General features: G+C 32.5%; 1 protein-coding gene across 4 annotated transcripts in view; it reads left to right on the top strand.

Annotated features, from left to right (window-relative positions):
• The window catches only part of LOC117173357, a 6,127-nt gene extending 1,772 nt beyond the window's left edge, over positions 1-4,355 (top strand). For all 4 annotated transcript variants that reach the window (XR_004467167.1, XM_033361873.1, XM_033361872.1 and 1 more), the window contains 2 exons: positions 686-809; positions 2,848-4,355. Coding sequence is in view for 3 of the 4 variants with exons in the window: in XM_033361873.1 (XP_033217764.1) it covers positions 752-809; positions 2,848-3,164 (375 nt within the window). In the remaining variant the exon portion in view is untranslated. The remainder of the gene's footprint in view (positions 1-685; positions 810-2,847) is intronic.
• The last annotated feature ends 8,823 nt before the right edge of the window (positions 4,356-13,178 follow it).

Below are 13,178 nucleotides of genomic sequence, written 5' to 3' on the forward strand. Positions count from 1 at the left end.
AACTTTTAGTTACAAAATTAATTTTATAAATACTGTATTTTTTCAATTAAAATGATTTATAACCAGTATAAATGTTAATTATTGCCAATATTCTGAATTTGGGAGAAACTAGTAAGCTATTTTAATACATATAAAATTTAAGACAAATTTTTCCTAAAAATGAGGACGAGAATTTTCAATTCGTTATCTTGAATGATTAATACCACAAATAAATTTTTTATTATGATACCATTGTATAAGCAACAAATTCCTTGCCTGATTTTTATCATTCAAAAATTTTTTTATTTAGTAATTTTATTATTTGTTAATTTCCCTACACGTCATTTGTATTTTTCTTAAATTTTCTTTTAGAGTAATCTTATTATTCGGGAATTTCGTAATTCGGCAATTTCTATATTACCTTACAAATAATTTTCAAAAATAAAAAATAATACGAAATTTTTCAAGTGATTAAAAATTTTTTCTTATTATATTAATACCTTTCCGAATATTTCTAAAGTTTCCAAATTTTGTTCGGTAATCTTCAATAATTAGGAATTTATGAAAAACAAAACTCGTAAAATTCTTCTTTTTTTAAATATTTTTAATGAGTAAGGGTTTTTAAAAAATAATTTTTATTAAGTTGGAACGAATGCAATTTTTTTTTAAATATTGTAATTGATTTTTGTTTTTCTTTTGCTTTCAGAAATATTTTATTTTATTATACGAAACTCAGCAATCTCCGTTAATCAGAATCCTCAGTGCAACGAAAATGAAGATTCTTGTTAGTGCTCTTCTCCTCGTTCTAGCGATTTACTTCATTTCTATTGGTAAATATAACAATATACCTAAATATACTAATTATAACTCAATTAAAATATATTTTGTTGAAAATTTAATTTTTGGGTAGAATAAAATGTATATTTTTAGAATTGACAATTCACGCTTTTGTCTAAATTTAGGTGTTTTTGAAATAAAAATATTATTTGGTTTAAATATCCGATATAAAGCGTTTTGTTGCACAGTTGTATTTTTTTGTTGGAAATTCAATTATTTTCTCAAAACTTAATTTTTCTTTGGTTGAAGAATAATTTTTTCACATAAAAATTTATGTTCCTAATTTTAAATTGATTTCTTTGGTAAAAAATAAACTATTTTTTCACAAAATCTTCCTTCTTTGGTTACAAATTTATTTGAGATAGAAAATTTAACGATTCCAGTTGAATTATCATTATTTCAGTTGTAAATCGATTTCTTTGGTGAAAAATTGGACAAATTTTTATGAAAATTCGTCTTTTTTTACTAGTAAATTTGTACTTCTCGGTTAAAAATTATTTTGTCTTTTAAAAACTTAACTATTTCGTTGAACGTTCATGTATTTTTTATTTTTTGTCAAAATTTCAACCATTTGTTTCCACATTGTTTTTAAACTAAAATTTCAGGTTTCCTATTTATTTAGTTTAAAATTTATCTTTTTGGTTCAATATAACTATTATTTATTTAAATTTTATTATTTTTTGGTATTTCGTTGAGAATTCATATTTTAATCAAAATTTCAACTATTTGGTTGAAAATTCATGTATATTATTTAGCATTAATTTTTGTAATAAAAATGTTAGTTTCTCGCTTTTGATGAAAAATTCATATCCGATAAGTCAAAAATTAATTTTTTGATAGTTAAAGAATCATCTATTTACTTAAAAGTGATAAAAATTAAACCATCGTGTGACAAAAACTTTTTTTTTTGTTAAAAATGTCTTTTTAATTGAAAATATAGCAATTTTCTGTGATGAAAAATGTGAAAAATAGTTATTCTTGCTTAATAGTTAATTTATGTTTAAAAATTCTTCGGTTTTTTAAAAAAACTTTTTGTTGAGAATTCACTTTAACTTAGAAATTAGGAGCTGAGTATAAAAACAAAGAATTTTGTTAAAAAGTATCTTTTTCATGCGAACCTCCAACCATTTGTTTAAAAAGAATTTTTTTCGTTAAATATTCCCCCAATTCGTTACAAATGCATGTATTTCGTTATTAATTCATCAGTTTGTCTGAATGTTCTTATAATTTCTGAAAAATGCAATATGTCTTACAAATGCAATTTAAAATTTCGCGATTCAGACTCGAGCGCTTGCGTGGATTGCTTTCAGCGCCACCTCTGGAAATTTTACGATCTGTAGCGCGGGTAATTCAAATATTGAATTTTCAATTTAAGTTTATTTAAAGAAAACGTTGAATTTTTTTAAAAAGGAAGTCGCAGAGGAACAAGAGAAAGACTTTGATGCTTGATCTAGTATTTCAAATATTAAAATTAAGGTGGCTTGGGCGTTTGGTGCCGTACAATGTGGGGGGGCACTGTGGGGGCTATCTATCATGCGATCAGTCTTTATTTGAATTTTATTGATATACGCATATTATAATGTCATCTTAATAAAAAAGTAGAAAACGACCAAAAAAAGTGAGAGAAACATATGATATGATATGATATGCCTCAGATAGTCACAGCTATTGTGCAATATTTGCAGTTTTTCATTGAAATTTTTCACCAATGACATCGTCAACCCCCCTTTATTATGGTACTAATTGATTCCTTTTATTTTAAGGCACTCGGATAACATTGATTTATAAAAGCTCGTGATTTTGTTCAAGAGTATTACCTCATTCTGTTGAGCCCTCCCATAAGACTACATGTTAAAATCACAACTTTTTAATAACGTTTTTTTTCGATAATTTCATCGTCAACCTTAGTATTTTTTTTTTGCAAAGTGATCTAGTATATTTTCTTTCGATAATATCAAATTTTCAGAACTGCCTGTGATTTTTTTAAAAAGCGCCCAAGCCACCTTAAGCTAATTTTATTTATTTTTGCAGAACGCAGTTCACAGTACAATACAGATGTTCTTTACGTAGACTACATGTTTCTTCCAGTTAACCTAAGCCTCTATTACACGAAAACAGAGGAAACAGTGTACATAAGGGATGAGAACTCTCGATACGTTTATGGACTAATAGACGGCATTGCATTTGATTCTATGGTTTCTGTATTAGAAGCAACTGCCTCTGAAACAATAATGCGTGCATTAATGCATAATGGCAAACAGGTTAAGGTGACCGATGACAATTTTACCGAGTGGGAGAACACTGACACAGAATTTTATGGCCTCAATTTTAACCACCCTCTTAACTAAAAAAATACTTGACATTTCCGAGTGCAAATCTTTTTTTATGTCGACATCCGCCCTCGTTCAAGGAGAAACCAATACTTCCTTTTTTCCCACTGTGTTATAAAAATAAAAAAACTATTTATCAACAGCAATTTTTATTTTTAGGAAGAAAGGATAAATTAATTAAGGGGTCTTCCATAAACCACGTGATTGCTTTAGGGGGAGGGGGCTTGACAAATGGTGACGCAGGTCCACGTGGGGGGAGGGGGATACAAGCCCGAGACACGTGGTTTTATATTCAGATGTAAAAAGAATAATAAAAGGCATAGCTTACTCCTTTTTTGAAGATTCCACCGTGGACCACATTGGGGGAGGGGGGAGGCTCAAAAAGTGGAAAAAATTGGACCACATCGTTTATGGAAGCCCCTTTATTGGTTACACGAAATTATTTACAAATAATTGCACGGATTACTATTGGTTACACAGAAAGAGTTTTCTGCTTGACGCTTGCGCAGTAGTGCACTGAGCCATCTTCGAAAGCACTTAGTTAAACGGCGCAGAAAGTATGCCAAACGAATACATAAAATTCGTCTAGGCGATTAACACAAGTGGTGTACCAGTCGAGAATTTTTTTCCATGTGCTAAGTTATTAATTAATTATATAAAAAATAAGAGACAAACATTATTTTATTTTATTTGTATTTTAAATAAGTTTCCTATTCTTGAGTCAAACATGTGCTACAATTTGGTGTTTAGTGCGCAATAAATTTCGAAAATTTTTTAATAATAAATAACAATCTATAGATTAAAGCTTATTTCTCAATAAACATAAAAATGTGGAAAGTTTCTCTAGAAATTCATTGCGCACTAAGCACGGAATTATATAAAAAATTAAGAGTTATTGTAATTTCTTTTCATTATATTGTTCTTGTTAGCCATAAATTAAAAGCATATATTTTTCTTAAATGAAGAATTTTCTTATCTAACAAATTGAATTGTAATATAAAAAAATCTCCATATTGAATCGTGTACAAACGACTTTTTTCATTTTGGATTAGACGTAACTTTTCTTTGAGGGCATAAGAGCATGTAGTAATAATTTTGTTGTAAATTAGTTTCAACATTTTAATTTGACTTTACCTGAAAAATAATATTCTGTAATGAGAAAAATAGATTTGTGGATTAAATAAATAGGCGGATATAATGCTACAAAGAGCTTTATTCTTTTATTTTCCAATGTGCCTCTAAACCCTTGGTAATGTTTTTCACATTCTTATCCTGAAAAAGCAGCCAACCATAAACCATTTACAACGCTAATTGTAATAGCTTAGAGAATATTTAAAAATTTCTTAAATTTGTATTAGATAAATAGACAATTTATTCGCACTAAATTAGCGCAATTTAGAAACAAAAACTTTTTTTTTAATTGAATTCACAGAAACTAATGAATAATTTGTTATTTTATAAACATTTGTCCATCTGTTCAAAAGTATACGAACATCTAACTGACTTATAGGTATTAGTTTTCCAATCAGCATTGATAATATTTTATTACATTTAATTAATGAATGCACTGCTTAGCTATTTTTCTTTCTGATAAACCTGACGTTTTATAACACAGTGAAGTATAAATAACTAATTCTAAGAACTCTACAAAAAATATATAACTATAAAGAAATTGCATAGTTAACAAAAATTGTTTAAACACATTTTGATCACCCTAAGCATTTAAAGCAAAAATGCCTTTCTTTAAGATTCAGCATAATTCTATTTACGAAACTCTCTGTGCTATCGATCATTCTCCAAACAAAATTAATTAACAAATGCATTTTTCGGCCATTTTCTAAGTTAAAAACTTGTTTTTTTTTCAGCGCATCCAACTGTTAAAAATAATTTTCAAACTTTTTTAGAAACATGGGTAACAGTCTACACATGTAGTGGAAATTACTAATTTTAATGTCCAACTTTTGTTTCACTCGTATTCAAAATAAAGTTATAAATTAGAATAATAATAATATAAATTTATCGACTTTTTTAGAAAAAAGTTTGGACATCAGCTATTATCAGTTTTTTACGTTAAAAACCCCACGTTTTCGCCTTTAAAAATAGCCGGACCTTTGACCTGGTGGTAAATAAATTTAGCCGGACCTTTGACCTGGTGGTAAATAAATTTAAAAAAGTATATTTTTCTAAAAAAAGGATCGTATCACTTCGCGTAGTGAGTAGATCTTCTTTGAAAAAATATCATTTTAATAATTAATTTAATTTTAATGACCCTATAAATTCAATCACTTTCTTCAAAACACTAATATTTTATTTAAAAATCATATTGTCTGGTCCAAAGTTTATTCATTCAGTTGAAACTCTTTGGTTGAAAATGTTACAGTTCCATTTGGAAGAGTTTATCTTTTGCGTAAAACAATTTTTTGTTTGACTGTTGATTTTTTAGTTAAAAATGAAGTTTTTACTGTAAAATTTATTATTTCAGTTTAAGATAGTAATTTTTAATTTGCAATTAGTTTTTTCATGGAATTGACTTTTTAATGAGAATATTTAATTATTTAATTTTTTCCAGAGAAAACTGATATTCGAAATATTCAAGCCGGAGGTGATTGTCGCATCTGTTTACAATACTGTTAAGTTATTACGATCGTACAGAATTCGGCTGAGGCTCTTCTTTTGTTTTTGAAAACATATATCTCTTTTGTAAAATTTGTTCAAAGTTTAGACAGCTTTAAAATAAATTTAAAAATTAGTTTAAAAATTCAAATACAAGTGTTTTGTTTATTATAATTTTAAATAATAGAAAATTATAAATATTTATACATGTATTTTATTTTTGTTACTGCAACTATATAATATCATTATGATATTTTTATTATATGATATTTATGATTATTATGTTACGATAGCTGCGGATCAGCGCTTAGGATGTGCAAAACTCCCTACGAATATTACTTCTGTAGAGCACTTATTAATCAAAATAGTAATAGGGAAATCCATCCACGTCATGTGAGTCTTCTACATTGCACCTAACGCCAGCCTCATCAAAGATGTTGATCTATGCTCGGTACTTCATGACCTTTTCTTCGCCTTCCCAAGTTCAGATCGACTTGGTTTCAGGAGAATCCGCTTGGTGTCGCTAAGTTCGTACAGATAAGCTGTTTAAAACTTGGTACTCCAGTCGCAGATATCTTCATTTGTTGATAAGCTACACGGTTTTAAGAAAAAAGGTTTTCTTTTGTTTGTCGGATTGTAAAATGGACAGCCTGAAAGAGCAACGAATTGCTGCGAAATTTTGTGTGAAACTCGGGAAATCTGCAACTGAAACATTTGCTATGCTCAACACGGCCTACGGTGATGTTGCCATGAAGCGTACTGCATGTTTCAAGTGGCATGAACGTTTCAAGGATAGCCGACAGTCGATTGACGATGATGAGCGTCCTGGGCGTCCTTCAACGTCAACTGACAACCCACTCGTTGACAAAATCTACAACCTCGTGCGCGAAAATCGATGCCTGACCATTAGGGAGCTTGCCGTAGAGTGTGGGATATCAGTTGGATCTTTTTACGAGATTTTGACTGAAAAATTGAAGATGCACCGCGTCACTGCGAAATTTGTGCCACGCTCCAGCTCACTCAGCACTTAGAATTCGTGAGTTTTTGGCCAAACACTCCATTACTGTTCTTCCCAAACCCTTATACTCACCTGACCTTGCTCCTTGTGACTTTTTCTTGTTCCCAAAACTAAAAAAACCCCTCAAAGGCAGAAGATTTGAGACGATTTCGGAGATTAAGGCAAATGCGACGAAGGAGCTAAAAGCCATCACAAAAGAAGCGTACCAGGACTGTTTCAACTAGTGTAAACACCGCCGGGTGTGTGCCTTGGAAAGGAGAGTATTTTGACGGAGACCCAGACGTGTAACTCCCAAATAAAGTACATTTTTTTATTAACTCAATCCGCGTATTTTTTGAACAGACCTCGTACGTAACATTAGCTCAAATTAAGGATAAATTTAATGCCTTTGGCTCATTATTAGATTTAGTTTTCACCAACCGTATAACAGACTCTGTCGAAATAGCAATAGAACCACTCCTACCTATTGACAACTACCAACCTCCTCTGACCCTAGAAAAATGTAAACATTGTTTTAACGAAACTCATTCAGAAAATGACACATATGCGCGTTATAATTTTAAAATCGCCAATAATGCGGCCATCTGTCCGTCCTAAATCAACGTAGATTGGGATTCGTTATTCGATAACTTAACAATAGATAAGGCCATTGAAAAATTTTATGCGTATGTGTACATTGCCATAGAACACTTTGTGCGCATTCAAATATGTAAATCATCGGCATATCCATACTGGTTCAGTGGTGAGCTCAAAGAGTTGATAACAGCGAATTTTATACTTTTAATGATTTCCAAAATATAATGCACTGCAAGCGTTGGCATAAATTTCTGCCATTTAAAAGAAATTCTGAAAGAAATTGGAAACATATTTGTTATTCAGATCTTGGAAACGAATTTTGGAAAAAAAATTTTAGAAAATGTTCAGGTTTTTGTGAATTTGCTTGTGAGAAAGATGTTGTACTATTATAATCACGCCTAAAATTTTATTGGCTCTTTCGAATTTTTATTTTCTTCTTGATTTTTGTTACAAGTTATATCACATAAATTCTTATAGAAATCGAAAAGGGTGACTTTTGCTGAACAAAAATGTTTTTTTTTTATATCTTGGCAAGAAATTTTGAAGAAAGAACGTTTCCTGGGTTACGCCAGTGCTGAATCACTTGCGTTAGTTTTATTACAAGAAATGCAACAGAAATTCCAAAGGAAATTAAAAGGAGATTCACTTTTGTTCTTAAAAACAGTGTTTTCTTAAATTTATCTTGTCAAAAAATTTTGACGAATTGACTTGTGGTAGTTCTATCGAATTCTCGGTTTTTCTAATACTTCTGTTACAATGTATCCAACAGAAATTCTAAAGAAATCAAAAAGTTTGTCTTTAGTTGTGCGAAAAGGTGTTCTGTTATTTTAAACCTGGCCAAAGAAATTTCTGGAGAGAATTTCTGCTTGAATTCGCGAATCTTCAGATTTTATTACTTTTGTCACACTTGCCCAAACAACCCAGTGGGCACAAAATTTGGCGACGTCCTTACGACATCGTTACGACATCTTTACGACAACTTTACGACATCCTATGTCCATGTCGTTAAGGTGTCTTTACGATATCGTAAAGAAGTCGTATGATCTGACAAGGTCTGTACGATATAGCAAAGACACCGAAACGACATAGACATAGGATGTCTACAAGGACGAAAGCAAGCATAAAAGAGACCAAAGCAGCTACAGCGATCGAGATGTTTTGCATCATAGAAGACTTAAAAACTCGCTTTTTTCGAAACTACATTTTTTGACACCTTTGACAAATTACTTTGGAAAATAATGAACTGATTGACTTGAAATTTAACAGGTTATTCTTTAACCGTGTCTCTATCGCGTGAACTACGATCTGGAATAAATATTATTATTTAACAAAGTTATAAACAATTTAACTTGCAAAAATGAAGTCAAAACATTTAAAAGATCCATTTTTTAAAAGATTCTTGCGATATAAGTAGTATACACTGATAGCTTCTGATCACTCAAGCGTCTATGAGGCTCATATCGCTCATAAATATACGTTTTAGGATGTTTTGATTTTACATGCATCGTCGACGGAATGCGGCCGTGAACGACCCATGCGATATTTAAGTCTCGAAGAAGTTCGTAGTATTTTACAAGGCTCTGTCTTAATCCCTGGCAGGGCAAGATTAAGTTATGTACAGTCTGTACAGTCAGTTCATGGACAGTGTTGAATTGCTTTACTCTGATAACTAATTCTACTTGTTCACTCTGACTAGTTTTAATTCTACCAACACTTTGCAACGACAGAATATGACAATTTCCTGATAACCCTGTTTAGATACCTTCGCATCTAATGAAGAAACTTTAGAGCCATCGTCTAGGAATGCGTAGGTCGAGATTTCATATGCTAACCCCACCAAGGTCACTGAGCTGACTTTTAGTAGGACCTGACGTTACTTGCCATGACCGTCAATTGCAGAGAGAGTTCCAAGCTCAGGGATTATTTTTCGAGAATTTTCAGGCCCGCATGATTTCAACTGTTTATCGTCTTTATGTAATAAAGTATGATGCGATCTTTTGCAACCCTTCTCTTCAAAATCATTAGCCCGGCATTTGTGAAACTTGAAAGTGAAAAGCATACGGCAAAGGTACATACGTTGGGTTCGCGACCATTGCCATCGACTCGCTGTTGATTGTGCTCTAAATTTGTTAACGACTGAATGACCTTGCTCATCACAATACCCAAACTTTCGTATATTCTTCTCATTTATTGTACGGAATGCACTAGCGTGCGTGTTCTGCCCTCGCTTGATAAGGAACTAGTACCTGCTTCACATGCCATCTTAGCCTCCTGTTCTAGAAATCTATCAATAGTTACTAATCGCTTTTCTGTCGATTCTACATTCCATTTAAGTCTATTATAGTGGTATGTAACCGGCAAAGGCATTTTTTCGATAGCACTGGTTGCTAGTTCCGGAATATGCAATTATTCCCTATGTTTAATGGCTTACATGGCCGGAACGGCTCTATTAACCTCTGCAGTCAAGTTAGAATATCCGTTTATTGACCTCTTTTCGGCAAAGACGTCAATTCTTCTACTATTTTTCTAAGAACTACATCAGGGTCACCAGAACGAATTCCCAAAGTAGTCATAATCTGCTTTACGTTGTTTAAAGTCATCATAAGAGAAGCCACTGCTTCCTTGGCCTCGCCTTCTAAACATCCATACAGGCGTGAAGCATTTTCTGCTTCATTATATCCACCCAATTCGGTAGATAATTCAAAAGCACGCTTAAATCGAATCCACTCAACTTCTTACCCCTCTAATTTTCGCAAATCTTTTGGAGTTCTGCTGAGTTCTATAAACCTTTGCATTGATTTTCTAGCCTAGGAAAGAATATTCGTGATTTTTCTAATTCCGTGTTTATCTCTAGTTCGCTTTCTTGAATTTCCATTGATCAAATATGTATTTTGATCCACTAGATTTGATTGAGTCTTATTTTCAGTATTTTCCAGCCAAGATCTAACCGTCTAATTAACTTGTGGTTCGGTTTCGTAATGAGATTCCATCCATATTTCCTCCCTTTTCATTTCAGCTCCGCCTAACTCTACTAAATTTGCTTTAAACGCTTTTCTAGCAGATCTAGTTCCACTAGGCATACCGTGGCTAGATTGAACTTTTCGTATTGGTTATTCGGCGGGACACCCCACTATCTTAGCTCGACTAGTTACATTCCTGTATCGTGAATTTTCAGAAATATTTTCACTTGTTTGTGACGGCATAGAGTAGCCCGCTTAATCCCTCGTCCTCAGGCTTCCTGGCTTCTCCCTTAAATGCCTGAACTCACGATCCATACCTTCAGGTACGTCAGAAGTTCACCGCTGGACCAAACGGAATCCAGGAGACTTCATACTTCCAAGATGTGCGGGTAGAGATCTCGCATCTTTACCTAGTTTGTTATTCGCTCTAGCAATCTTTAAATTGTACTTCCGAGAACATCCATAGTGTTCAGCGTCTGGCGCAGTGCTAAAGTGAGGATCACCCTGCGTCACTCCCGCGGTCTTTTCCCACCTCTTCTTAAGGGACTTACATCCCCCATCCCCCATCAGGGCTCGCCCCAATCACACATCGCCGGAGTTTAGGATCGTCACTATTTCTCCTCAGCCGAAACCAGCTGGAACGAGAAGAGGTGTAGGGTTGCGAAATGTTTCAAGTCAGAAATACAAGGAACTAAATTTATTTAAATGACTTGATCTCTTCAGGCTTTCGCATTTGACTGCACTTTCACACGAATGTGCTTCAGCTAACTTTCATTAACACCTGTGGCGAATTCCTTCTTGAAAGAAATAAACAGAAGATAAGAGGCAACCGAACTTTAGAGGCATATCTTACCGTAGAACAGGGTAGGTCAACTCCCATAGGCAAAAACGGACCCATCACGACCTAGAGCGCGCAGGCGAAGAAGCTGTGAGGGGTACAGAAAAAGTTTACTGCCCGACACAGTTGACGTTAGTTCAGTTTTGAAATCAGGTTGCGGGATGCAAATGGAGCAGTGGCCACATACATTGCTCCCATACTGCTCAGTAGGATTGCAATGAGTTGAAAGAATAAGAAACAAATTTTTACAAATAGATTAAATGCTTTGACGATGATTCATTATAATGAAAGGGAGGTGTTTTGGGTGTCAGACGTGTGCAAAACTACGAATATTACCGACGTTTCGTGAACATTACAGTTCAATTATTCTGGGCTTAGCCGAACATACTTCTCCAATTCACTGATACAGGTTAGCTATGAAGAACTGAACTGCAAACTTAAAGAAACGTTGGCCAGATTCACAGTTTTGCAAACGATTGAAGCCGAAGACATGAATTTCTTGAAATCGATGAATTACTTGAATTCTATTAATTCTTTGAATTCCGCGAATTCCTTGATTTCCATGAATTACTTGAATTCCATTGATTCCTTGAATTTCGTTAATTCCTTGAATTCAATGAATTCCATAAATTCAATGAATTCAATGAATTCCATAAATTCAATGAATTTAATGAATTCCATATATTTCACTAATTTCTTGAATCCCGTGAATGCCATGAATCCCATTAATTCTTTGTATTCCTTAAATTCAATGGATTCCATGAATTCTGTTAATCGCTTGAATTCCATGAATTCCTTAAATTCAATGAATTCCTTGAATTTTGTCAATTGCTTGAATTCCGTGAATTCTTTGAATTCCATTATATCCTTGAATTCCTCGAATTTTTTTAATTCCATAATAGCTTCAATATCATGAATTCCTTAAATTCTCCGAACTCCTCAATTTGTCGGAATTCCTTGAACTCCTTGAATTCCTATAATTTCTTGGATCCCTTGAAATCTTTGATTTCGTCGAATTCTTTAAATTCCATGAATTCCTTAAATTCCTTTGAATTATGCGCCTGTCTTATATCCTCAATATTTATTGCCGAACTTACATGAATTGCAAACTTTTTCAAAAACCACACCAAATACTCGAAAATCGCCCCGAAAAATAATTCGACCTTAAACTGAGAACAGAGTGTATAACCGGTATTTTTTTTGTCGGACCGTGTCCGAACAGTGTATGCCCTATGCCAAAATTAATCAATTTTATCAAAAAAAAATAAATAAATAAATAAAAAGTTTGCAGATCTTTTTTGGGTGAACAAATTTTGAATCTTTATTTTTCAGTAGCTTGTTTCGTTTGCCTAAAGATTAAATTTTTCTATTTTTAGTTATGTTTTCTAAAAGTAAAACAAAAACTACGACGTGTCATATCACAAAAGGGAATAATAAAAAATTTGTATATATTTTCTGAGTGCAATAATTTTGATCTGTTTATCTTTCGTCGCATCTTGCATAGTTTAGCCGCAAAATGGAATTTTTTAAAATATTCATTATATTTCGTGCCGTCAAAGTTTGAATATTCAATTTTTTAAAACAATCTAAGAAGTTGTTATGATAATCGTTTAAACCTTTTAAAAAGTAATGTTTTCGCTCTCTTGACTTTTTTTTAACAAAAAAGTAATCATTAAAAAAACGTTTGTATTTTCAAGGACTACGAATAACCGTACAGAGAATTTTTGAATCTTGAAAAATGAGTCTCAAACATTTTCAATATGCGCTTGCTTTTTAAATTGTTATCTAACATGACTGGCTAACGAATCTTACCGTCAGTTTTTGACACTAAAAGAGTGTACCAAAGGTCAATCTAATAGAATAATATTTTAAAAAGTTATCGCTCACACAGCCAGATAAACATACACATTACACATGCAAACATACATAAAGATACACATACAGCCAGGCAAACACAAATTTAAAATCTTCAGTGAAGAAAATGTAAAAATTCTGTAATTACGTTTCATATAATTTTATTTTATTTA

Source organism: Belonocnema kinseyi, chromosome 5 (assembly GCF_010883055.1).
Source record: "Belonocnema kinseyi isolate 2016_QV_RU_SX_M_011 chromosome 5, B_treatae_v1, whole genome shotgun sequence".
Classification (NCBI taxonomy): Eukaryota; Metazoa; Arthropoda; class Insecta; order Hymenoptera; family Cynipidae; genus Belonocnema; species Belonocnema kinseyi.